General features: G+C 39.3%; 2 protein-coding genes across 3 annotated transcripts in view; one reads left to right on the plus strand and one right to left on the minus strand.

The window, feature by feature from the left end:
- fam124a.L (family with sequence similarity 124 member A L homeolog) overlaps positions 1 to 8,645 on the plus strand; it is a 33,229-nt gene extending 24,584 nt beyond the window's left edge. Inside the window, 1 exon segment of one of the 2 annotated variants that reach the window (NM_001092077.1) lies at positions 6,238 to 8,645. In NM_001092077.1, the coding sequence (NP_001085546.1) occupies positions 6,238 to 6,975 (738 nt within the window). In that variant the 3' untranslated portion in view covers positions 6,976 to 8,645. 2 annotated transcript variants of the gene reach the window in all.
- Positions 8,646 to 27,273: 18,628 nt separating this feature from the next.
- ints6.L (integrator complex subunit 6 L homeolog) overlaps positions 27,274 to 27,924 on the minus strand; it is a 39,053-nt gene continuing 38,402 nt past the window's right edge. The window contains 1 exon segment of the mRNA NM_001096482.1: positions 27,274 to 27,664. Within this exon segment, the coding sequence (NP_001089951.1) occupies positions 27,571 to 27,664 (94 nt within the window). The 3' untranslated portion in view covers positions 27,274 to 27,570.

The raw sequence follows: 27,924 nt of genomic DNA on the forward strand, positions 1-27,924 counted from the left end.
ATTGCATAAAACAGCTCATATGTAAAATCCTGCTTCATGTAAATAAACCATTTTCATAATAATATACTTTTCTAGTGCCATTGGGTAATCATAAATAGAAAATTGCCATTTTAAAAAATAAGGGCCGCCCCCTGGGATCGTAGGATTCACTGTACTCACAAACATACCAACAAACCATACATGTTAGGTCACATGAGCCAATTAACAGACAGAGTTGTGTCTTTTGCTTCAACACTTCTTCCTGTTACAGTTAGAGTTGTAGTATTTCTGGTCAGGTGATCTCTGAGACAGCACAGAGACCATCACAAAATGGTGGCTCATGACAAGAGATGTAAAAGGGCAATATTTACTTAAATATATATTCCAGTTTGGTAAGATTCTTTAATATGCCACTTAATATGATATGAACTATCTGTTGCTTAAGTGTTCATTTTGGGGTATAGTTTTCCTTTAACATTTATTGACAAATTGCACGGTTACCCCTAGCAACCAATCAGGAATTAGTATGCTTAAAGCAGCATGGCAGCAGTAGTTTGGACATAGTAACATAGTACGTTAAATTGAAAAAAGACACGTCCATATATATATATATATATATATATATATATATATATATATATATATATATATATATATATATATATATATATATAACCTACCTAACGGCTAGTTGTTCCAGAGGAAGGCCAAGACCCCTTCTGAAGTCTCTCCGATTTGTCCCAGAGAGGAAAATTCCTTCCTGACTCCCAGTCCCTGGATCAACTTAACATAACCCTGTATTCAGTCACTTGCTAAAAAGCCATCCAACCCCTTTTTAAAGCTATCTAATGTATCAGCCTGTACCACTGATTCAGGGAGAGAATTCCACAATCCCTCCTAAATATTTAGATGGTGCCAGTTGTTCCATGGGCACTGATGCAGAAGGCTGTAGTGGAGTGAGATGAAGACCTATTAAACACGTCTCCCACCAGGGACTGTCTGGCTGATTGGCATTATGACTCAGTCCCATAATGATTTCTCCATTCCCTTTAATTACGAGAATGGCTGAGCCAACTGTGAGTTGACGTGTGGGCAGAGCCAAGGAGCAAGCCTCCGCACTCAAAGCTTGCTGAAGGTGCACTACGTTACCCTAATAAAAAGGATGAAGTTTCTTTACTGGCCACAGTTCTGGGACTGCTCAATTCTTATTAACTGCCTCCCCTGTGTGTGTGCAATTTTAGTAAAAAAAAACCAAAACCTGTAAATGGCCTGGGGTTAAAGCTACTTACCCCCGTAGCTGTACAGTGTGATTAAATTCACGGTACGTTTGCAGATCAGATGGGCAGCAGTTATTTTTCTTTTTGCCAATGACAAATACATCTGGTAATTTTCATGCATAGTGCTGTTTGCTATGGGGTTGAAAGTAATTGCAAATGGTCTAAATCCATTAGTATTGATATATCAGTTATTCCTATCTGGTACCTGTAACTCATGAATTTTATTGGAACATGTTACCTCCTATCTATAGACATCTTTACCCTAATTTAAATACAGCTCCCTTAAGCTTTAAGCCAGAGGAGCTCAGGAGCCCCCCAGCATATCTGGATGTAGTGTAGTTAGCCCCAGTGAGGAGCCAGCTTTATCATACAGAGTTAAAGGGGTTGTTCTCCTTAAAATAACTCATGATGTAGAGAGTGATATTCGGAGAAAATTTGTAACTTGTTTTCGAGTTTAGCTTTTTATACAGCTCTTCTACAGTTTCCATTTTCAGCTGTCTGGTTGCTAGGGTCCAATTACTCTAGCAACCATGCACTGATTTGAATAAGAGACTAGAATAGGAGAGGGCCTGAATAGAAAGATGAGTAATAAAAAGTAGCAATAACAATTGCTGTAGCCTTACAGAGCTTTTGTTTTTCAGATAAGGGCCGGGGAACCCCATTTAAAAGCCAGAAGAAGGCAAAAAATTCAAAAAAGTGCCATTTTATAACATACTAAAAATTAAAGGTGAACCACCGCTTTAAGTGCAGTTGGTTACATTACAGAGTATTATGTTTTTAATTAGCTCACAGTTGTGCTTTCATCACCCCAAAAAGTCCCCTGTGCGGGAAAAAATAAAGTCTGCAGTGCAGGGTCCAATCAGTGTGTCCTCCTTTAAAAGGGATAGGCTCCCAAAAACATCTATTGAAAAATCCCAGGCCAAAAGGCTCTAAAGGTAATCCAGAGTCTTCAGACTCATCTTCGCCCAAAGACCCTTGTATCCCCAACCACCAGGCCAAAAGGCACTAAAGGGCAAGGGTTTTCAGACCCACTTTGACTCACGGCTACGGGGAGTCCCACCAAAACTTCACCTGAGGAACTAGAGCCATACAGTCCTCTCTTAGATCTTTAGGGCAGAGACCAAAAGGCCTGTTCTGCACCGCAAATTCCCAAGTGAAAAAGACATGCATGGTGACAGGACAAATAGTAAAAAGTCCTTAAAAATAAGTTATATGAATTGTAGTACTTTCACTACTCATCTGCCAATATGATCAGCACTGGCATAGCAAGAACTAGACATAGGATAATCAGGGTTTCACTATTGAAAAGCAATAACCATTGGGGTGACGTTTAGTAGTGATTGTACTTTCCAAATTTTTTAGAATCAAGGCCCTTTTAGGCCACTCCTGCTAATCAGTCATGGCCTCTTCCCACTTCTTCTTGCACTTTCCAGTAAGAGCTTTCCCACTTTGGCTCTGTAAAGCTGGCCATAGATGTAAAGGTTTTTAAAAGATCTTTTCGTTATCGTAAGACCACGATTATCTCAAAACGATCGTTTAAATGTACGATTTGTCCATCAACTAAAAAGACAATTTCAAGCGATATTGCCAGGAAAACTGAGGGTAGCTGCCTGCTTGGCTCTGCAAACATAGATAGATTGCACTGGGGCCAATACATTTTTTTTAAGATGGCCGATCTATTTTCTGACAGATGTCAGTTGAAAAATCGTAAGATGCGCAATCGTTCGATTCCCACTAACTTCACGATAATTTGACGGATTGGTTGGATTGCACTGAAATCGATTGTTCATCAACGAAAGATCTTTGCGTCTATTGGGACCTTTAGGGGCACCATGCAGTGAATATAGGGACTTTTAGCAAATGAATGGCAAGTTTAACTTTATAGCTCTTTATAGAAGTCACAAGGTTCTGTTAGAAAGAGCCTGTTGCATTGTAGCCAGGTGCTAGTCATGTGGGAGGCAAATTAGAGCTGAAAATAAATAGGAGGGGAAAAGAAGCACATCTAGGACAAGAGCACATCTAGCCATTGGTACTTACTGCAGCACTTGCACTTAAACCAGCCTAATTGTGCACTTAAAGGTAAGTTACCATAATGCAATAAGGATGCCAATGTATTTCCTAGTAATAATCTTTCCTTTAACAAATATGGTTTTGTGCTAAGCAGATGTAGGATACCCAACTGGCAGCCCTCCAGTTGCTTCTCAACTAAGACTTATAGGGGCACAGGGAGTTGTAGTTCAGTAATGTTGACATAGGCTGGAAGGAAGGAATTATAAAATTGTTGGTGTTTAAATAATGTCTGACAATAACATGGTTCTGTTAATTACAAAATTGGTATTTTTAGTTTATATTTGGGCTTAGAGTAGTGATACTTGTATATTCCCAAAGACTATTATCCCCACTTTTACTATAGGCACCATCTCTTCCTACTATACCTGCTATCTCACAGTCACACTCCCTTCCCAGAGACTATTATCCACTGTTACTAAAGGCACCATCTCTCCCTACTATACCTGCTATCCCACAGTCACACTCCCTTCCCAGAGACTATTATCCCACTGTTACTATAGGCACCATCTCTCCCTACTATACCTGCTATCCCACAGTCCCACTCCCTTCCCAGAGACTATTATCCCACTGTTACTATAGACACCATCTCTCCCTACTATACCTGCTATCCCACAGTCACACTCCCTTCCCAGAGACTATTATCCCACTGTTACTATAGACACCATCTCTCCCTACTATACCTGCTATCCCACAACTACTACTCTCCATGCTGCCATAACAAGATGAAAGCATTTCTAGCTAAAATGAGGGCCACTGTCACATGTTAGTGATGTTGATGGGTTACCAGGGGACAAGAGGGCAGGAAAGATACAATAAATGTCCGAGCAATACAATGTATTGATTCCACAGACTCTGGATTAGACAATCCGCCCACCTGGTATTTGTATCATTGCAGAAATTGTTTGTCACACAAATCCCTTTCATGTCCATGTGTTGTGGGAGCTGCTATAGATATTATTGTCCGGCTGCTCAGGTTGCCTGGAATCTGCTGAATATATTCCGAAAATTGGAGAAATATCTATTCCTTGCAGCTAGAAGATTCCAACCGGCGAGTAAGTTACTAAGCAGAAGGGAGGGTTGCACTGAGGGCTTATTAAACTCTTTGTCTAAATTTATTAAACTCTTTGTTATTAGTAGATTTTTGGATTTCTTTAATTATCTCACTTTCCCTATTGATCTTCTACTTTGAAATTCTGCCTGGTTGTCGTGGATTGTTAATTTAAAGGAGAACTGCCTCTTGCAAAAAAAAAATACAGTGATGGTACTTGTGGTTCAGTCAGTTAAACATTAGAGCAGTGAAAGTCACGGACGCTGTACTGGGGATGGAGATTTTTTTTATATCCCCTGGAGTATCAAATTGTTGGGCACAGTGTAGCATAAGAACCCCTGTTTGTCTGGTGAAAGGAAGACATCCATGTGCAGCTCCCTGTAAATATATTTTCCAGGGCAAAATATGTTTGTTCCATTTTGCAGTATTACCCTTAGCTCATACCATGTTACATTCTAGCCGTTATAGCACCACCTACTGGAAGTCATACAGTAGGGCAGCCATTGTTTCAGTTTAAGGATTTATCTTTGTATTAGTGATTATTGTTATTGCTACTTTTTATTACTGATCTTTCTGTTCAGCCCCTCCCCTATTCATATTCCAGTCCGTTATTCAAATCAGTGCATGGTTGCCAGGGTAATTTGGGCCCTAGTTACCGGATTGCTTAAAATGCAAATTGAAGAGCTGCTGAATAAAAAGCTAAATAACTCAAAAACCTTCAATATTAAGAAATGAAAACCAATTGCTAATTATCTCAGAATATCACTCTCTACATCACACTAAACGTTAACTCAAAGGTGAACAGTTAACTTTTAGTATGTTAAATAATGGCCAATTCTAAGCAACATTTCAAATGGCCTTCATTATTTATTTCAAGTTTTTCAAGTATTTATTTGCCTTTCTCTTCTGATTCTCACTAGCCCCATCTAAAAAACAAATGCTCTGTAAAAAAAACTTTCAAATATATGTTGTTGTTACTTTTTTTTACTCTTATTTTTATGCAGACCCTCTCCTATTCATATTCCAGTCTCTTATTCAAATCAGTGCATGGTTGCTAGGGGAATTTGGACCCTAGCAACCAGATTGTTGAAATTGCAAACTTGAGAGCTGTTGAATAAAAAACGAAATAACTCAAAAACCCTAAATAATAAAAAATGAAAACCAATTGCAAATTGTCTCTACATCATACTAAAAGTTAACTCAAATATGCACACCCCCTTTAAAGAGTTATCAGCTGTAGTACCTTGCAGCTTTTATTTTATCCACAACTTTTGCAGCTGGAAAGCAGAGATTAGGTTTAACTTGACCTTGTCATTCAGCTGAACAAGAGACGCCCATATAGGATGTTGTAATGGAACCTTGGCATTATCTCCAGAACTCCCCCCTGTGATGACTCCATGTGTAGAGCTTGTGGTTTTATGAAGAATTGTTTGTCCTGTATAAAATCCCCATTTGTATGTGTGTTTCTGCATCTTGCAGTCATTCCTTCAGACCTTTTGAACTCCAAGGTCCCTTCAATAACATACCTCCCAACTGTCCAGTTTTTAGCGGGACAATCCCGATTTTGACAGCTCAACCTGCAGTCCCAGATTATTATTGAAATGTCCCAAGTTTCTCTTTGATCCCCTGCGTGGAACAGCCAGAAAAAGATACAATGTGTCTAAATCTTTATTAAATAAGAAGCTTTTGACAGAGAGCCCAAATCTTTTTGTCCCTTTTTCTATTTTCCAAATGTTGGGAGGTATGCAATAAGGAAAGGCTGTCAGTGGATGTTGGGGGTTGTAGTTCAGCAGGCTCTGCAGGTTACAATGCTTGCTAACATTAACAGATCCTTACTGAAGCATATTTATGTTTTGTCTACAGCAGGCGCAGTGTCTGGCCAGAAAGACAACCTGGAAGCATCAGAACTATTTGTCAAGGAACCCGGCAATGACCCAGCCCCTCAGCATCGCTCCCCGCAACCGCAAATTCAAATCCGGCAAACACAAAGGCCGCGCCGGCAATGGCCAGGTTCAGCACTTTGGTGGCTCTCAGATGGACTTCCCTAGAGGACAGACGGACACGTTGAGAAGTTTAAAGGTTCCCAGTGAAAGTGTACAGCCCTTTCAGCGCAGCAAGTCTCTGTATTGTTTGCCCACTACGAGCGATTTCCCCTCCTGCGACTCTTTTCCCATAAGTGAGACACATCTCTGTTTTGGGCAGGAGACGTATGAAACGCCAGTGTGGAGAAGCAGCCCCAGGATCAACATTGATGACCTTGAAGGGGTTGAAGAGACGGATGTAGATACAGGGATGAAGCTTTCCAGTTCTGATCTGTCCGTGATATCTGCTTACACCCCACTTAATGGTCTGTGTAGTGACTTGGAGGCCTCCCTACCTTCTCATGGAGCTCTGTCCCACAGCAATACATTACCCTATGATTCCCTACATTCCCTATCCCATATATCCTCCAGCTCCTGCTCCGTATTCCCCAGTGCTACGGGTGCAAGTACTCTAACACAGGCCCATATCCTTGGCCATTACCACCAGTCCTCGGAAACCACAAGCCATCTCTCAGAGACGCTGAACGTTCAAGAAGAAGAAGAAGAATTTTATATCTGAGCCTGACGTTCCAAGAACAATATTGCTATAAATATTAATTGTGCCACATTCTAAGGTAGAGAGACTGGAAAAAAAGCATAAATATATAGCCGTGTCCTTGAGCATTATTGCCTGTGATACAGGGACATAACTACAGACCCTGCTGCAGGGGGGCCCAGGAGGTATAGGGGCCCCATATGGCCCTAAATAATGAGCAATTTCAACATATTGGGGTATATTTATCAAAGAGTAAAGTTAGAGATCACCACAGTCCTCTAGAGTGAAATTCTACCACTCTCCATTCATTTCTATTGGATTTTTAAAGGCATATTTATCAAAGGATGAACTTTTACTTTCACCCATTGATAAATACTCTTTTAAAAATCCCCACTGCTGTGATACTAACCTGCACAAACGGTGGTCTCACAAGCAATATAAGCACAATACAGGTAGGGGATCCCTTATCCAGAAAGCTCCAAATTATGGGAAGGCCATCTCCCATATAGTCCATTTCAAGCAAATAATTAATTGTTTTAAAAATGATTCCCTTTTTCTCTGCAGTAATAAAAACAGTATCCTGTACTTGATCCCAACTAAGTTATAATTATTCATTATTGGAGGCAAAACCAGCCTATTGGGTTTATTTAGAGGCACATTTATGAAAGGTCGAATTTCGAATTCATGTGAGTTTTTAAAAACTTCCCTAAATTCCCATAAATTCGAAATTCGACCAATCGAAATTTATCAATGAAATTGAATTTTTTCAAACTCGGATGAATGGAATCGACCCAAAAACTATTCGAAATTTAAAAACTCGATTTGAGTTGTTTTTTCTGAAAAAAAAACTTGAGTGTCAGGAAGGCTGCAAACAACTCCAAATTGATCCCTGGACCGCTCCCATTGACTTAAACAGCAATTCAGCAGATTTTAGGTGAATAGTCGAATTTTGAGTTCTTAAAGGGCCAGAGAACTAATTCTAACTTTTTTTTTTTTAAAAAAAACTCAAATCGAATTTGAATAACTCCCTAGTTAAATTTGACAGTTTTGACCATGAAAAATTCTAATTTTCAGTTCGACCCTTGATAAATTTGCTCCTTAATGAATACATGATTTACGCATGGTGATCCAAATTACAGAAAGATTCCTTATCTGGAAGACCCCAGATCCCATAATAGATCCAATACCTGTACCAGCCTCCTGCATCCCGTCATTGCATTTATAATCTGTCTGTGCCGTCACAGAACCTCGCAATGCACAGAAGGATCTACTGACATTCATGTGGTTTCTTGAAATAGTGGGGAAAAAAGTGTAACACTAAATCCGTTCAGTATATTTTTGTATTGACGTAAGTCCTTTAGAGAATCTGTAGAAGCCAGAGATGCGTTTGGCTGTGGGTTTGTATCTGAGCAACAGCTGTTGGTTGAGCATCTGTTCTATAATATAAGCTGCTAATGAGACAAGAACAAGGGGGAGCCCCAATGATGGAGCCTTATTATACGTGTGTAATCTGGTGACTGATCCGGGGCAATGAATACGGACGGCTGCTTTAATGTTTTCTGGGGCATTTTCATGTTTACCTGTTCACTGCCAGCACTGATTGTAGTGTATTTCTGGCAGTGGAAAGGTTAAGACACTGTCGGCATTGTGTTGGTTAAAATAAAGTGCAAAAGCCAAGAGCTGCCTGTATACAAGCAATTGTATGTGTGTTGTATAGTATGGGGCAGATTTATCAAGGGTCGAATAGTGAATTTTAATTCAAATTCGAATTTTCAAGTGTCAAAATTCACACACCCTATTCAAATGTAAATTCAAATGTGAGATTTATCTCACCTCAACCGTGGAAACAGTCCTAATTCGATTAGTCACCACCTAAAACCTGTCAAGTTCATGTACAAGTCAATGGCAGAAGTCCGTTGAGCCATTTGGAGATGTTAATAGCCTTCCTGACATTGAAGTATTTTTTTTCAGGAGAAAAAAAATTGATTCATACTAATCGAATACGATTTGAATTTTAGGTCGGAATCATTCAATCGAATATTAAGACATTCAAATTATTTCCCAGTTGAATTGTGCGTATATTTGAATTTAAAAAAAATCGTGTGAATTCGAAATTTGACCTTGGGCACGCAATATGTTGGACCTTGGACTGGGCTACGCAATATGTTGGCGCTATATAAATAAATGTTAATAATGGGCCTCTGTGTTGTGTGCCCATGCTATAGGTATAATAGGTTTTCTGGATAAGGATCTTTATGATGCACAAGAAACAGCAGAGGTAACCGGACGAGGAATAAATATCTAATGTAAATATGGAGCAAACAAGGTTATGCACAGTTAATTGTGTCGGGCAATGCAAACCAGGGACCCGCCCTCTCTCCACCCGCGCCCGACTTCCCTTCCTTTTATAGACCTGCGCTATGAAGCCGGCAGTGTAAGGTTGCGGGCGGGGAGAACAGTCAGAAGAGCTCAACCCGGACCCGCCTGCGACCCGCAAATGGGGGAGCAAGTTCGGCCCAAACCTGCCCGACCCGTGGGTATCGTGCCGGCCCGCACATCACTACAAACCTGCTAAGGAAGCTTTGTTCATATGGTCCTGATACCTGTGGATTTGTATGTCACACCTCCTCCTATACATACACTTCTCCTATACATACGCACCTCCTCCTATACATACACTTTTCCTATAATTCACTTCTCCTATACATACACACCTCCCAGGTACCTGGGGAAAAAATAATAGTAAAAAGTGGTAGTTTGCACAAAATATATATTTGCATCTGTCTTTACCAGGATTAAAAGCTTATTGCATTGTCTATAACACCTTACCAATAGGCAAGACAACTTATCTTAACCACATGTGTGCCCCCTGCTCCTCTCGTTCACCCCCGCACCCCCGGGCATTGCTCTTATTGCTTCTGAGGATTCTAGTGGCACTTCAGTGCATTTCAGTGCTGAAGGTAGGTTACTGGGCTGCTTCTGTGGGTGCCTAGGTGAGGGGGTGCTGTAAAGAGGAGCTTCATCTTTATGGTAACTGTTTACTATATTATAGAATGGCTATTTCTAAGCAACTTTTCAATTGGCCTTCAATTGTTTATATTTTTTCAATTGTTTGCCTTTTTCTTCTGACTCTTTCCAGCTTTCAAATGGGGGTCACTGACCCCATCTAAAAACAAATGTTTTAAGGCTACAAATGTATTGTCATTGCTACTTTATATTACTGATCTTTCTATTCAGGCCTCTCCTATTTATATTCCAGTCTCTTATTCAAATCAGTGCATGGTTGCTAGGGGAATTTGAACTCTAGCTACAGATAGCTGAAAATGGAAACCGTAGAAGGGCTTTATTAAAAGCTAAACAACTTGAAAACCACAAATAATAAAAAATGAAAACCAGTTGCAAATTGTCTCCGAATATCACTCTCTACGTCATCTTAAAAGTTAACTCAAAGGTGAACAACCCCTTTAAATCAGGGAGAAAAATGGGGGTGAACAGAAATGACATAGAACTTGGTTACTAATAATACAAATTCAGGTTCAATATAAAGGAGGAGGTGTGGGTGCCTGAACTGATTAGTAGCAGACTATACGTAATAAATAAGTATGTAGCATTATTATTGAGTATATACAGTATTATTGTGTAATATAAACCTGGGCTTGGGACCACCCTAAAGAATACTTTAACCAGTCTATAATGCACAGCTCTGTTGTACTGTGTCTGTACACTGGATGCGAATAACCTTCGTAGGGATTCTTTAGAAGCAAGTTCTGCTGTGATACATCAATTTGTTGAACACTTTCCTGGCAGTCAGGAAAGTGTTTAGTAACTGTCATAAAATTCAATCTACAAGAAATCATTTAGCAGTTGGAATTCTAATAAATTGGTTCTGGTATCACTTGGAACTGTCAATATCTTTTGGATTGACACATACACCTTGATGGTCCTACTCGGTCAGGGATGGGTTGAAAAAAAACACTCCGGTTACCAGAAATCCTTCTTTTCTAGTGCAAGAGAGTGCAATTGTTCAGGCAACAGTTTTGTGCAGGGGGGCTGGCTACTGTTGGAGGAACAGGGTACTCACAATGATTTATAGGCACTTCAATCTGTGTAACTACAGGACAGAGCCTTTCATCCAACAATGTCTCCTGGCACTCTGCTTTGTATATTTCTACTTATTTATATATAAGTACAGTATGTCCGCCCTGTGTGTACTCTTCCAAGCTGTAAAATTGTACAGAGGTGTGTATCCCAGTAGTGTGTTATACATTAAGCTTTATATACATACAGTAATGGAAAGAACAAGGGGCCGATTCACTAACTTCGAGTGAAGGATTCTAAGTAAAAAAAACTTTGAATTTTTGTGCTCCTCGACTATCGAATTGACGTAAATTCACCTGAGTAGAATGATTCGAATAGATCGAGCGCAAAAACGCTGCGACTATTCGCCATTTGATAGTCGAAGTACTGGATCGAGCGCAAAAACGCTGCGACTATTCGCCCATTCGATAGTCGAAGTACTGTCTCTTTTAAAAATACTTTGACTGCCTACTTCGCCACCTAAAACCTACCGAATTGCTTTAAAAGCCTATGGGAAAGTCCCATAGGCTTGTTTTCCAAGTTTTTGATCGAATAAAAAGGCATTCGATCGAATGAAAATCCTTCGAGCGAATATTCGATTGAGCGCCTATTCGCCTGGCGAATATTCGGCAGTGCGTAAATTCGCCCAAATTGCCTATTCGATTCTATTCCCCAGTCGAATTTCGAGGGATTTAACCCCTCGAAATTCGACCCTTGATGAATTTGCCCCTAAGTGTTATTGCCCCAGTAAGTTACCAAAAAATGTCTTCCACATTTCCGTATTTTTTTAAAGGGATTCTGTCAAGGGAAAACATGTTTTTTTACAAAATGTATCAGTTAATAGTGCTTCTGCAGGAGAATTCTGCACTGAAATCAGTTTTTCAAAAGAGCAAACAGCTTTTTTTATATATTTAATTTTTAAATCTGACATGGGGCTAGACATCTTGTTAGTTTCTCATGTGCCATCAGTCTAACTAATCATCTTATGCAGGCCCTCTCCTATTGATATTCCTGTCTCTTGTTCAAACCACATAGAATTAGTAATGAATGGAGGGCACACCAAAACTTTCAAAAAGTAGTAAGAGGTGCAGAAACAAATGTTACCCCTACTGTAGGTAACCTATACCAATATATTATATCTGCATGTTTGCACACTCAAAACAAATACAATTTAGAGAGAGAGTGGTTCAAAAAAATCGTTTTTACTTTTATGCAAAGAAAAGCATTGTACATGAACAACGCCATACAACACATGGCATAATTTATACAATGTTAAAAATAGCATAGAATATCAACCACCCATTAGTTGTACATAGCAAGCAAGATATCAGCAAGGAGCGGATACACCTACCAGAAAAATGAGAGTGGCCCCAATGTTTCGGCACCAAGGCCTTTGTCAAGGGGATTCACTATCAGGTTCCTTCCTATATCTCACACTGTTTTCTAGCTATTTTCTTCCGAAACCATTTAATCTCTGATACAAACCCCAAGTCCACTTCTGTCTTCCCTGTTGGAGCAGTAAATATAGCTGGGCTTTTTAAATGGGCCAAGTTCAGAGCCAACAACACCAATATTCCAAAACTTGCAGTTACAGGGGGTACACACAGAGACATCTCAGCTGTCATAGGGTTGTTTTTATTTGCCGCCTTCTGACTCTTTCCAGTTTTCTAATGGGGGTCACTGACTCTATATTGTTATTGCTAAGTTTTATTACTCCACTCCGGTTATCCAGAGAGCTCTGAATTACAGAAAGGTCTTTCCCATCGTCCCCATTTAATTACATAATCCAATTTTGTAAAAATGATTTCTTTTTTTCTCTGTATTAATAAAACAGTAACTTGTAATTGATCCAAACTAAGGTATAAAGAATCCTTATTGGAGGCAAAACCAGCCTGTTGGGTTAATTTAATGTGTACATGATATTCTGGTAGACTTAAACTATGAAGATCTGAATTACAGAAAGATCCATTATCTGGAAACCCCTAGATCCTAAGCATTCTTGATAACAGGTCCCATACCTGCATTGGCCCGTTTTGAGTTATAGTAACTTTCATTATAGTTATATGAACTTTCATTGTATTATTTATTTCATTATTTGGATGGATATACCCTTTAAAGTGTTGATGTTTTATAAGGACGTCACAATGCATAGGGGCCTGTATAGTGCTATACAAAGAGTAGAGGAATAGAATGATTGCACTATGGAATGCAAACCAAATGAAATTATACTCATGGGTACAGCATTGGCACAAGCTTGTTACCGTTCATTCTTCCAGGTGATATTTACTGAGCACTTTCTGCCTCTGAGCCTTTGGCATGGATCTGTGCAACGGCTACGAGATCTTAACTCATTAGGCAAAGATTTCCCCTTGGAGCAGAGGAGGGAAAAACATGAAAGAGAAAAACTGGAACATCTTAGCATGCCTGCGCCAGCCACCAAACTCCAGATTAAAAGCTTGAAGCAGAATATGATTAGGCCGGGAGGGATATTGCGCTAAGTACTTCCCCGACACAACAAAATAATTGTTCTTGAAAGCAAAACAAATTCAGTTGGAAGTAGTTTTTTTTTATATATATACGTTGGTGGTTATTATATCATACACATAAATACATCGTATAGGCCCACCAGTATTGTAATAAAGAGAATGATTGTTATAATATACTATTGGTATCATATAGTGACATGTAGATGGTAAATCTGTTGTGTGTTTTCTTTCTGCATCACATAATAGGCTTAAAACGCAAATAGTTACATAGGTCATTTGAGTTGAAAAAAGTCCATCAAGTTCAAACCCTCCAAATAAACCCCAGTGACCTATCTATATACTGATATATATAAACTGTATATACAGATCTCTTTACTAAACCAACTGTACATTTTAGTATCACAATAGCCTTGGATATTATGTTTGACAAGAAATCATCCAAGCCCCTCTTAAAGGAGAAACAAACCCTTAATAAAAAAAACCCTACCCCCCCCCAACCTACATAGACCCCCCTCCCTCCTTCTGTCTCCGGAATGAGACCGGTGAAGCGGCGCATAGGTAGTTGGAGCAATTGTCTGTGAACTCCACTAGACAGAATCTGCACAGATGGGTAAGTAAAGAGTAAGGGCCATTTGCCTGGGGGGGCAGCTAGGCTGGGGGGTCTATGTAAGGTAGGGGGGTAGGGTTTATTTAATTAAGGGTTTGTTTCTCCTTTAAAGGCATTAACTGAATCAGCATCACAACATCACCCGGCAGTGCATTCCACAACCTCACTGTCCTGACTGTGAAGAACCCTCTACATTGCTTCAAATGAAAGTTCTTTTCTTCTAGTCTAAAGGGGTGGTGAATATGTAGTAGTTGTCCTAGATATTCTTGAACCTAAAATTGATACACCAACATTTTCCTGTATCTATACTCATATGACAAGCTAAGGGGGCCATGGCAAAGTTGACCTTCAAGTTGGGCTTGAACTTTAAAAGAAAAAAAACCTCACAAGCACAGTCTTAGATAGAGAGAATAGATCATATGGATCCCACCTTGAAGCTTTACATAACAACAAACATTGTCTGACCCAAACCTAGATGCAGTTACTTTTACTTACATTACTGAGCTTGCTGCTGGGCTTATAAGGGCAGTGATCCTGACCTAGTGAATGTACCGTCACTAACTAGACACTGCTGCATATCTAGCCCTTTCATGCCAGGCTCTTGTATCTTCTGACAGATCTTTAATATTCCACCATTATAGAGACTGTAAAGAAAATTCCCCCAAACCATCTTTCTATCCTGATAGATTCTACTCCAAGCCAAGCTACAGACCTATACAGTACTTTGCTACACAAATGCCATCATTCTGATCCAGATCTATACAAACAGGAATGAAAAGGACTCAATTGTCAGACATATTGCTCCATATGCCGCTGGATTATAAAAATGCTGTTTATGATTTCTGTAAGTGCTCTAAGCATTCTGCATACCCTTCATTCTTGTGTTATTACACAGACATACGTGTGCCTAACAGACAAGCTCTGTTGAAAGATAATACAGATTAGTGATGGGCGAATAAATTCACCAAGTGCAAATTTCCGCGTTTCGTCGCTGGCGAATAAATTTGCAAAATTGCCATGACGTGTGTCGGAAAAGTCACTCGCGTCAACATTATTTAGACTCGGGAGGCAAAATTCGAGTTGATTCGTAAATTTTAAAACATTTCACAAATTTTGCAGAAAATTCGCACATTTCTCGGCGAAACGGGACAAATTCGCCCATCACTAATCCAGATCAGTTTAGCTCAGGGTACCTGTCAGCTCACTCCTGTGCAACCTCCCAACATTAGTGGCTTGTTCATTAGGATCACATTAATCCAGGGCAACAGAGATGGGAAACTGTTAAGCATCTTTTTCTTTCTACCGAACAAAAATTTTATTAGAAAATCAAACTGAACATTTTCATTAGAACTTTCTGATTTGATGTAGTTAAAAGAGATAGTTCACCTTTAAATTAACTTTTAGTATGATGTAGAGAGAGACAATTTGCAATTGGTTTTCATTTTTTTTTATTATTTGTGGATTTTGAGTTATTCAGCTTTTTATTCAGCAGCTCTCCAGTTTGCAATTTCAGCAATCTGGTTGCTAGAGTCCAATTATCCTAGCAACCTTGCTCTGATTTGAAAAATAGACTGGAATATGACTATGAGAGGGGCTGAACAGAAAGACGAGTAATAAAAAGTAGCAATAACAATATATTTGTAGCCTTTGTGACTAGGAAAAGGTGGAAAAAGGTCATTCTAGCCTTTAGTTTCTCCCCAGGTACCGAGATAGGCTCCAGGAAGGGAGTTATTGAACGGAGAATTAGTGCTCTGTTTAAAGACTTTAGTAGCCAGGGACTCCATTCCATGAAGTAGAGGGAGCCTGTGACTCTCACAGAGATATTGTGAAGAGAGTGAGGAAGCCAGCAGGCTGAATATTACCTGGGAGAAAGTCCTGTGAGTACAGGGGTGAGCCAAACTATTTGTTGTGCTGGTTGTCCACAAGGGGCCCAGTCTAGTCAGGGACTGCTTCAAAGTGTGAAGATAGTGCCCAGTGGGCTAGGTTTTATTTTTATGATTTATGTTTTGTATGATACAATGGTCACCCCTGTGTCTGTGCATTATTGACAGTGTTTGTTGGAAAGTGGGAAAATAAACCTGTGTTTTCTTTGAAGAAGCTGTGTGTCCCTGTCTTTCTGCTCCTTTGTCCTATGCTGCCTGCCTACCATTGACTAATTCCCCTAAAAGTTACGTGTTCAAGCCGCCAGCTTGCCACAGCTTATAGAGCATTACTTTTTTAGATGGGGGTCAGTGACCCCCATTAAAAGCTGGAAAGCGTCAGAAGGCAAATAATTAAAAAGAACTTTCGCTAGGCACAAATGAACGATAGCTCATCTTCACTATGAAATACTCACACTGCTGAAGTAACAATAGCGAAAAGTCGCCAGCATTTGGCGCCCAGGGCACAAATTTGCATATTAGCGAATTAGCGCAGTGGTAACGAAATTTGCGCCTGGCGATGTGGTACGATGCGTGCAAAGCAGTCGCTGGTGACAATTCGCCCTAAAGTGAATCTGCCCCTAAGATAGAATGAAAGTTTTATTCAATGTGGCGCCAAATGTTAGGCACCCTCCCAGTCATTATAAATACCTGATACCCCAGGTGGTGCTCCTGTTAGCAGAAAACTGCACTAGGTAAAAAACTGGGTAATTTTGAGCGAGCACCACAAAGCTATTGTTTTCTTCCACTTCTCCTTTCTTCTGTTGCCCCAGGCCAGTGCATGTGCCATAGAGTAAAAAAGATGAATTTTTGCTCAAAGTTTGGTTTTTAGTAGGGATGCACCGAATCCACTATTTTGGATTCGGCCGAACCCCCGAATCCTTCGCGAAAGATTCGGCCAAATACCTAACTGAATCTGAATTTGCATATGCAAATTATGGGTAGGAAGGGAAAAACATTTTTTTACTTTCTTGTTTGGTGACAAAAGGTCACACGATTTCCCTCTCTGCCCCTAATTTGCATATGCAAATTAGGATTTGGATCCAGGCAGAAGGATTCAGATGAATCCGAATCCTGCTGAAAAAGGCCTAATCCTGGAAGAATTTAAAAGTCTAGCTCAAGCTAGGGAGTTGCAGAGACAGAAGCCAGAGAGAAATTGGGAATGAGATGAAGTGATGAGGTGAAGAGAGCGAAGGTCAGAAGCCCCCCAGGAGCCTAGTGGTTAAAAACCAAAACAGGCATTGTTAGACAAAGATCCTAATGGTTTCAGGTTCTGCATTAAAAAGAAACTTATTTCCAATATACATTCATTAGAAAAAATCTGTACCATTTTTATAAAAATTGTGACCCCCATGCATTTACTTCCCCCTTCACTCTACTAGCTCTGATCACTGACTGCACAAATCTTTATATGACTACTACTGCTACTGGATGGCAGGAGAGCTATGTGCATGTTTATTTCTGTCTAGCTAGTGAGAAGGCCAATCAGGGTTGGGGAAGGCTGGGCCAATCAGGGGTGGTGTGTGCCCAGGATCATCTAAGTGGGTGCAGCACAGCCAGGCTCCCCTTAAAGGAGAACCAAACCCTTTTTATTAAAATCCCCTACCCTACATTGACCTATCTCCAGCTCCCAAGCAGAGTCTGGCACACACAGGGAGCATAGGGCAGGCAGAGTATGGCACACGAAGGGAGCATAGGGCAGGCAGAATAGAGGAGGAGACAGGGAAATCCATCAGGACCAACAAGATAAACAGTTCATACTGTACTACATACAGTGATACAGTGCTGGTGCCCCTCCATCAGTTTGAATGAGGTGTGAACAGGTGAACAATGTGGGCAATTTCAGGCTGGATTTGAGATGTGAACATTACAGGGCTTTAGGGGTGTGAACAACTGAGGTGTTTCAAGTGTGAACAGTACAGGAGTTTATAGTCTGAATTTGATGTCTAAACAATGCAGGGGCCAGTTAATCTCACTTTTTAAATCTTACACAAGGTAAGTAGTCACAGCAGACAGACTTTCATGTGGGGGCCACACAAGGGGGGAGTTGTAGACGTCCAGTTGGACAGCCCTGACCTAGATAATGAATTGCTCAAGAACAGTTATGTTGGAACTGTAATAAAGACATGTCTATATGAGCTATGTCTCTACTTGATGACCACAAACCCATTTTCAATGCTTCTATGAGATGTGTCAGTGTTAAAGGGCGACTATCCAAAAATCCATTACAGACAAAGGTAGAACAAAACATAACTCAGCAGTAGCTCAAATAGCTGATATTTTTGTGCGCTAACAATGGGGCATGCATCCTCCCATTAGTTCTGACCCAATAAAAGAGTCTCTTCCTGACGCACTTAAGTGATAACATTCCAGACTATTTCCCATGGTGTCTTTCCCAGCAAACAAGGTCAGGTATTTTGATGGATTTTGCAAAGTATGTTCTTATGCAATTACTGCTAAAAAGGATTTCTGAATATTTCAGTATCACAGACGCACCCAGGAATGTTGAATCAAGCAAATACCATAAACTATTTTTACAGAATAATGAGCAAACACAATAGCTTATGTCTCACTTGGGTACATCTTCTGTTGTGGCCTTTCTACTAAATAAAACAAATGTAACTGTATAGCGAGTCAGTAGAAGGACATCTGCCATTGTGCCCTAAGTAAGATTTCCCAATCTATTATGTCAGCAGTCAACATCCCAACTACTGTTTAAATTTCTATTCAAGAATTATGAAATTTGCTCCACCTTGAATCCCTAAAAAAATCATTACTCATTATTGCCTTTTCTGTGGACCTCAGCATTAAATTTTAAAGGTGACAGTATGTTCTTTTTTTTCTATCACTCTTTAGACAATAATAAATAATATATTGGGACTGATTCATATTTGGGCTAAAAAGGATCATTATCTACTAATGCCTCTTAGTGTCCAGAAGCACAGTAGGATTTGGTTAGTCAATAACAGGTCTACTTTTACTCAAGGAAGATATACTAAAGTTCCTTGTCAGGTCATCTGAGTTACTGGCTGCCCACCTATGAGATGGGTAATGACTGGCATCCTACAGTGCCAAGTGCTGAGTGCCACCTTGAACATCCCAGGAAGGCAGCCATCAGAAAGTGGAATGGCATGACTATGTTAGCAAGGTGAGAACTTTTTTAGTACATAGTAATGTACTTATTTAAGACACGTCCATCGAGTTCAACTTTTTCATGTAAGACCTTTAAGAATTTTAAGATTGAACCTCCTTTCCTCTAATCTGAATGGTTGACCACATATCTGCTGGAAGGACCTGCTAAATAAAGCATCAGAGAATATTTTTTATGGTCTCCTTATATATTTATACATAGTTATCATACCTCCCCTTAAAGGAGAAGGAAATTTACGGAGGCATTTTATTGCCAATAGATTAGCTGCAATAGTGCAAGCTAGAATGCTATATTTATTCTGTAGAATGTTTTACCATACCTGAGTAAAAAGCTCTAGAAACTCTCTGTTTGTTTAGGATAGGAGCTGCAGTATTATTAACATGTTGTGACATCACTTCCTGCCTGAGTCACTCCCTGCTCTGGGCTCAGATTACAGTAGAGAAGGGAGGGGGGGGAGAAAGAGGAGCAAACTGAGCATGCTCTTGCCCAGGGCAATGAGGTTTAAGCTGAAGGCAGGAAGTCTGATACAGAAGCCCATGTGTACACAATAGAAGGAAAGAAATGCAGTGTTTCTTTTGACAGGGGACCCAGAGCAGCACCACTTTGGGGGTTTACTGGTATATTTAGATGGACCTTTCTGATAAGGCTTACTTAGTTTTAACCTTTCCTTCTCCTTTAAAGGAATAGTTCAGTGTGAAAATAAAAACTGGGTAAATAGATAGACTGTGCAAAATAAAATGTGTTTCTAATATAGTTAGTTAGCCAAATATGTAATATATAAAGGCTGGAGTGAACAGATGTCTAATAAAACAGCCAGAATCCAACTTCCTGCTTTTCAGCTCTATAACTCTGAGTTAGTCTGCGACTTGAAGGGGGGCCACATGGGGCATTTCTGTTCAGTGAGTTTGTAATTGATCCTCAGCATTCAGCTCAGATTCAAAAGCAACAGTTATGGCCCATGTGCCCCCCCCTCAAGTCTCTGATTGGTTACTTCCTGGTAACCAGGGTAACCAGTCAGTGTAAACCAAGAGAGCTGAAAAGCAGGAAGTAGTGTCCTGATTGACTTGTTATACATGAAATCACTCCAGCCTTTATACATTACATTTTTGGCTAACTAACTATATTAGAAACATGTTTTATTTTGCACAGCCTATCTATTTACCCAGTTTTTATTTTTACACTAAACAATTCCTTTAAGCGCCTCTTCTCCAGTGAACAACCCCAACTTGACCAGACTTTCCTCATAGCTAACACTTTCTATACCCTTTCCCAACTTAGTTGCCCTGGTTTGGACTCCATTCAATTCAGTTATGTCCTATTTGAGAGCTGGAGTCTAAAACTGCATGGCTTATTCTGGGTGGAGCATTTCCAGTACTTTCGTCTCCTTCTCCTCCCAAGAAAATATGCCCATTTTTTTTGCCAGCTCAAAACCTTATTTGCTCTTGCAGCTTGGCATTACTTGTTACAGCCAAGTTTATTATCTACAAAGAACCCTAGCCCCTTTTCCATTATAGAATTACCTAAAATAATCAATTTAAGCATATTGGATATTTTTACATCCCAGGTGCATGACTTTACATTTATCAACATTGATTCTCATCTGGCACTTAGCTGCCCAGATTGCCAGTTTGTCAAGATCCTGCTGCATCCTGGATAGAATTAATTGGGCTGCATAGTTTTGCATCATTTACACACATTGATACATTACTTACAATCGTCAGAATATGTAAAATTTAAATGCCATATTCCTTCTGTAAGTTGCCAACTTTGGGCAACTTCGGAAAACAAATGTACACAAATATTGTGTATTTTTTCCCACCAGCAATTTACGTTTTTTCCAATTGGAGAACATATTCAGAAGATTTACAACTCCTGCTACTGGTATCAGTTGACTAATGTACTGCTAGTGACTTGAGGGGGGCACATGGGCCATAACTGTTGCTTTTGAATCTGAGCTGAATGCTGAGGATCAATTGCAAATTCACTGAACAGATATGTACCATGTGCCCCCCTTCAAGTCGCTGACTAACTCAGAGTTAGAGAGCTGAAAAGCAGGAAGTAGTGTTCTGGCTGTTATGTTACACATCCAGTCACTCCAGCCTTCATACATTTTTTATTTTGCACAGCCTATCTATTTACCCAGTTTTTATTTTTACACTGAACTATTCCTTTAAAAGCCACAAGAAAGCTTGAGAACTTCAATGCCACCAGCCAGCAGCATTTTCATTTCAATTTTATACTTACCAAGCTTAAATAATAATTCAGAATTAACCATTGTAATTGGAATGTTATCATATAGGATATTACTCATGACATTGCTCCCCTATTGCAGATAAACCAGTGTGTGAGCAGTAACAGGTGGTGAGTACTCACAATGCCCATTGCTTGTATTAAATGCACATGAAACACACTACGTTCTACTGCCCTGCAGCCCAAAATTGGAAGAAAAAATGGTGTAGAAAGCTGTGTAAAATAAACGGCAAATTTATCAAGGTGTGTGTAATTTTACACCATGGGAACCTCAGATTTGCATTATTTTAAATTGCTTCCGGCGGAAATCACTGTAAGAAAAAATGTGTAAAAATGACACACTGTTTTTTACACGGTGAAGCTGCCGTATGGTGATGTGCAGATCTGTCCTATTTTGCTTTCCCGAAAAATTCAAGAAACGCAGTCAGTGGGCGTCAAAATTATTTTGACGTGTAACAATTTTGATGCGAGTGACAATTTCTATACGTGCGACTCTTTTGTCCAAATGCATTAAAGTCAATGGACGTCAAAATTATTTTTTGTTGCAGCGAATTCTTCCACAGCAGTTTAGTGAAAACGAAGTGCGGAAATTTGCTGCAAATCCACGGCTGGCTAATAAATTTGCGCATCACTACCGACGTATTATCCAGTTGTTTTTTTACACAGCATAATAAATATGCCCCTCAGGGTATACGAGTGGCACTTTCAACTTGTGTTTGGCAACTGCCAGTGGGCATAGCACAGCTGAAATACACACTCATAGCTTTGGCAGAGAAGAGGATAGTGGGATACCAAGGGACAGATTTACTAAAGGGTGAAGTGGCCGCCGCTAGCGAATATTCGCGAAAAATCCCATCCGCAGGAACATCACCAATTTACTAAGAGGTGTAGAGAACAATTCGCTAGTGAAAGAGACTGTAGCTAGTGCAGTTTCACGCCATTCCACCACGTGAATTTTTGCTCAGTCAGATGATCGTTAATCTGCAAATTCACTAAAGTGCGAATTTTACAGAAAGTTTTCTTTCGCCAGAGTTTCCTTCGCCAGCTTAGATCTAGCGAACTGATAAGATGAAGCTACATCCTCCTCAATCTTATGTCAGTGACATCATATCCTGTATGCCGAAAAGTCATAAAAGTTCTAAAAAATGCTGTTTTTTTCATATTTTAAAGCGGGGTTGTCTTTAAAAGTTGTAACTAATAAAAAAATGTTATTATAACTTTTTTTTTACACCATTTTAGGATCTCTTTTGTCTTTATTTTGCTTCCTTGGACATTTGTAATAATAAGCGGCCCCTTCAAGCATAAGAAATGATGTCTGGATATATAATTACAGATGCTGGTTTTATTTTTGTCCTTTAAAAGGATGACACGGCCGTACTGATGCTGTTGGTGGTCTTGGTCCCACATATGTGAATGATATTTTCTGTGTTTGACCCTCCAGGTGGGATACAGACAGTGGTACCCCGTGAAAACAAAGTTCTCTTTCACAGACACTCAGCCCCTGCCATTTATCAGCACTGATGGATCCACTATCAACGTTCCCATGATGCACCAAACCGCAAACGTCAATTATGGTGAGCAGCCATTACTGAGCCGTGCATTACGCTGAAGAGCATACATCAGTATCTGGATCAGCAATGAATGGTTAAAGGGGAACTATTGTGAAAATGAAAATTTAATACAAGCTTTTAACATACTGAAATAATAAACTTTCTACATACAATCAATATTCTGTACTGTTTCTGAAATAATCAAGTTTATCTTCACTATCCCTCTCTCAGCATCTGTTTCTCTTCATTCTGTCTTCATGCAGCAATTGGGTGTCAGATTTCCATTGACAGTTATATATTTTATAGGGGGGCTCCTTTTGCCTTGAAGATGTATTAGTGCTCACTCTATTAAATCACCAGACCTCATGTCTCTCTACATGCAGGATTTGTGCAAAAGGCAGTTATTTTGTTAGATTTTGTTTGTACTGGAATCAGTTATTTGGTGAGCGCTAATTCATCTGCTAGAAACAGAAGCACTCCCTATAAGATATATTGGATCTAACTGTCAATGAATATCTGAATATCAGCCCAACTGCTGCATGAAGACAGAATGAAGAGAAACAGATGCCGAGAGAAGAATAGTGAACATAAACTTGATTATTTGATTGTATTAAGAAAGTTTCTTATTTCAGTATGATGAAGCTTATATTCAATTTTCATTTTCACGATAGTTCCCCTTTAAAAGGGACATGTGTTCAAACAAAAGGCACATCCTTTTTTTGCAGTGAAACGGATTTAAAAAGTATCACATTCCCACCAGTATTTTTCCCACAGCGCTGCAATAAGAGAGAAACCCTCTAAATGACAGTCGATATAAACTCGTTGCTATTTTTCCTCATTACTTTGCTTGGCCAGTTTGAAACTCCTCCTCTGAAAAGGTTTACAGTGATGGAGCTGCCGTACATTAATGATACAGTCGGCATGTTTGTGGTACGGCCCTCTGACCGGAACATACCACTGTCCTGCACTGAGACAAACCTGACAGCCAATTGCATTATGGACCAGCAGCATGAAGAGGATACAAGTGGATGTTTTCCTTCCTAGGTAAGAAACCGGCCAATGTATTTATTTGCATTTTATTAGTACAGGTATGGGACCTGTTATCCAGAATGCTCGGGACCTGGGGTTTTCCGGATAATGGATCTTTCCATAATTTGAATCTCCATACCTTAAGTCTACTAGAAAATCATGTAAACATTAAATACACCCAATAGGCTGGTTTTGCTTCCAATAAGAATTAATTATATCTTAGTTGGGATCAAGTACAAGTTACTGTTTTATTATTACAGAGAAAAAAGAAATCATTTTTAAAGATGTGGATTATTTGATTATCTATGGGAGACAGCCTTTCAATCATTCGGAATTTTCTGAATAACTGGTTTCTGGATAAGGGATCCTATATGTGTAGTTGCCAAGTTGAAGTGTATAGTGGTTCAAAACATTGGTCTTTTAGCATTTTCACTCTGCATCTTGCACCTGAGACATGTAATAAATTACAATCCTATTGTACAGCTCATTTTAAGTTTTGAGTTAGAGATATGCAATTTACTATTTCATTCTTTTTTTTAACCATAATGTACAGGTATGGAACCGGTTCTCCAAAATGCTCAGTGCCTGGGGTTTGCCAGATATGGGATCTTTCCTTAACCTGGAACCCCATACTTTAAAGGTGATATTTGTTAAGGTTCAAGTTGGGTTTTCAACGAAAATTCACGTTTTCAAGGTTATTTTTTTGGTCAAAAACCAATTTTTCAGATAAAAAAAAAAAACTAAATTTTTCCCATGCTTTGGAACCATGTTTTGCTCTTGAGATTTCTATTGTCATGGAATAGCCTATAGGCTAATTAGACTTTTAAGGCACAGCCTGGTCAGCTGCTGATCATATCCAGCTACATATGTGCTCCCCAGAAACCCTTTACTACATGGACAAGCCCCAATAATAAGCACCAGATTTATTCCCAGAGTAGGCACAGCCTCAGTCCTGTCAAACACCCATCCAATCAATTGTGTAGGAGAGATCTACCACCGGTCCCACATACAATACTCCTTTCTATGGCAGGAAGGCCTGGTAAAGTGTATTTCCAAAAATGGTAGACTAAAACCTAAGAGTCCTCTTGATCTCTGGTCCCTTTCCCTGACATCTGATATAAAAGAGAAGTATTTAAAGAATTCTTTTTTTGTGGCTTCTTTTATGTATTTTTTGATCTAAATAATAAATCTAAAAAATAAATCATGAAACGGCTTGCTGGAAGCTCCGTGTAAATGCACGGCCCTCCAAGCTGATAATAGACAACTACAAGAAATGATTTATTCGGTTTCCTTCCCTGCAGGTTTAGACTACAGAGCCACAGTGATTTACATAATGTTTTGCCAGCCCTGGGGGCAGCAGATCTGTTCGACCCATGGAAAGCAAATTTTAAAGGAATATCTGTATTCAAAAAAATCTAAAGCAATAGAATGGCATTGGCAGTACAAGTATTGGACCTCGGACCTGCTTGGGATCTGGGGTTTCCCAAATAACAGATTTTTCCATAATTGGATCTTCATACCTTAAAGGGATACGGTCATGGGAAAAAAATATTTTTTTTCAAAATGAATCAGTTAATAGTGATGCTCCAGCAGAATTCTGCACTGAAATCCATTTCTCAAAAGAGCAAACAGATTTTTCTTATATTCAATTTTGAAATCTGACATGGGGCTAGACATTTTGTCAATTTCCCAGCTGCCCCTGGTCATGTGACTTGTGCTCTGATAAACTTCAATCACTCTTTACTGCTGTACTGCAAATTGGAGTGATATCACCCCCCTCCCCCCCCCCCAGCAGCCAAACAAAAGAACAATGGGAAGGTAACCAGATAGCAGCTCCCTAACACAAGATAACAGCTGCCTGGTAGATCTAAGAACAACACTCAATAGTAAAAACCCATGTCCCACTGAGACACATTCAGTTACATTGAGAAGGAAAAACAGCAGCCTGCCAGAAAGCATTTCTCTCCTAAAGTGCAGGCACAAGTCACATGACTTGGGGCAGCTGGGAAATTGACAAAATGTCTAGCCCCATGTCAGATTTCAAAATTGAATATAAAAAAATCTGTTTGCTCTTTTGAGAAATGGATTTCAGTGCAGAATTCTGCTGGAGTAGCACTATTAACTGATGCACTTTGAAAAAAACATGTTTTCCGATGACAGGATCGCTTTAAGTCTACTAGAAAATCATGAAAACATTAAATAAACCCAATAGGCTGGTTTTGCTTCCAATAAGGATTAATTATATTTGCATCAAGTACAAGGTTCTGTTTTCTTAGTACAGAGAAAAAGGAAATTATTTTTCAAAATTTGGATTATTTAGATAAAATGAAGTCTATTGGAAATGGCCATTCTGTAATTCAGAGCTTCCTAGATAAAGGGGTTTTCAGATAACAAATCCAATACCATTTTTAAAAATTTGGAGTCGATGGGAGATGGCCTTTCTGGAATTCAGAACTTTCTGGATAACTAGTTTCTGCATAATGGATCCCACACCTGTATTCACATAAATAAAGCACAAAGGATATTATATTGGAAGATTCATGCCCGGGACTGATTGCTCCCCAGTAAATAGGAAGGTTGGCCAATAAGTACAAAATGACCTGGTACTTGGCATGTGATTGCTGCAATCCCTTTACTCTGTTTGGGGAAACATCGACACATCTTGGGCAATTCCCTTTCACATGTGCTTTCTGCATGCCAGTGACCTAGTGTGACATTTATTTTTTGAATCCATATTCCTAAAAAGTAGTAACGAACAACATTTTTTTTGGCCCAGTTTCGCCTCGAAAATGACCCCCATACATTTCAATGGGTGAAAAAAATAGTTGTGTGTCCAAAACAATTTGTTTTGAATTTCGGTGAAGCGAAACGGGTCATATTCGCCATCACTACTAAAAATCCCTTTAAGGCACTAAACGGCTATTGAAAGCAAATTGCCTTACTAAAAAGAAAAAAAAAAAAAATCATAGAAATAGTGGTTTGACAAACAATAAAATAGAGCTTTTTTTATTGATGGAATAACAAAAGTGCCTCTGTTTAAATAGCTTTCAAAAAACGCCTGTACAACTTACAATAGTATATTCAAAATAACTATGTACAAAATATTACCTTGATAAACGGATGTGCTTCCTTATACTTAATTAGAAATGTGGAACTACATGTAAAGGTCTGTCCATGGCCGCAGCACGTCCAGTCCTATAAAATGCTTTGTCTCAGAAGAAATCTTTCAGTGAGCCCTTTTTTTTTTTCTTTCTTTCGTTTTGGCAAACTTTCTTTAGAGTCAGTGATTAATGTGAACGGTAGGTGAAGAAGATACACTGTAGAACCTGAGAATATCAACGGAGTTGACCAAAGACCGTCCAGATATTCTTAAAAGCCTCGTTATTTCATTGCATGTTAAAAAAACAAACAAAAAAAAAAACCCATATATTATATGCAGTTAGATATACAGTCACTCCATGGACCTGGTGGATTCGATTCTCCAATCACATGACTGCATGAGGAAAGTGTTCCGTATTGTACCTCCCAGCAGAGCAGCATAGAGATTTACTTAACAGCTACTTAAGTGGTTGACTTGACTGGCCCTTCTGTGAATTTCTTCCAAGAATCCTTCCAATTGCTCGATTAAGTTTCTTTTTTTAAACCTGCACACAAAACATAGTACAAACATTATTCATGCTCTGATGAGCATTTACGAACAAAATGTCAAAAAATTATTCATATGGGACACCTCTGCTCCCCATCTTTAATACGGATATTACATTTCATTAGTCTGTTGCACTAGTCCAAAAAAGTGAGTGCACTGGTGAATGACCAATTACGTGAATTAAATTACTTTTTAAATGTGTAAAAATGCAGCATAAAATATAGAAACCAACCCTTCTACAGGATCCAGATACAGATT

The sequence above is a fragment of the Xenopus laevis genome, chromosome 2L (genome assembly GCF_017654675.1).
Source record: "Xenopus laevis strain J_2021 chromosome 2L, Xenopus_laevis_v10.1, whole genome shotgun sequence".
Lineage (NCBI taxonomy): Eukaryota > Metazoa > Chordata > Amphibia > Anura > Pipidae > Xenopus > Xenopus laevis.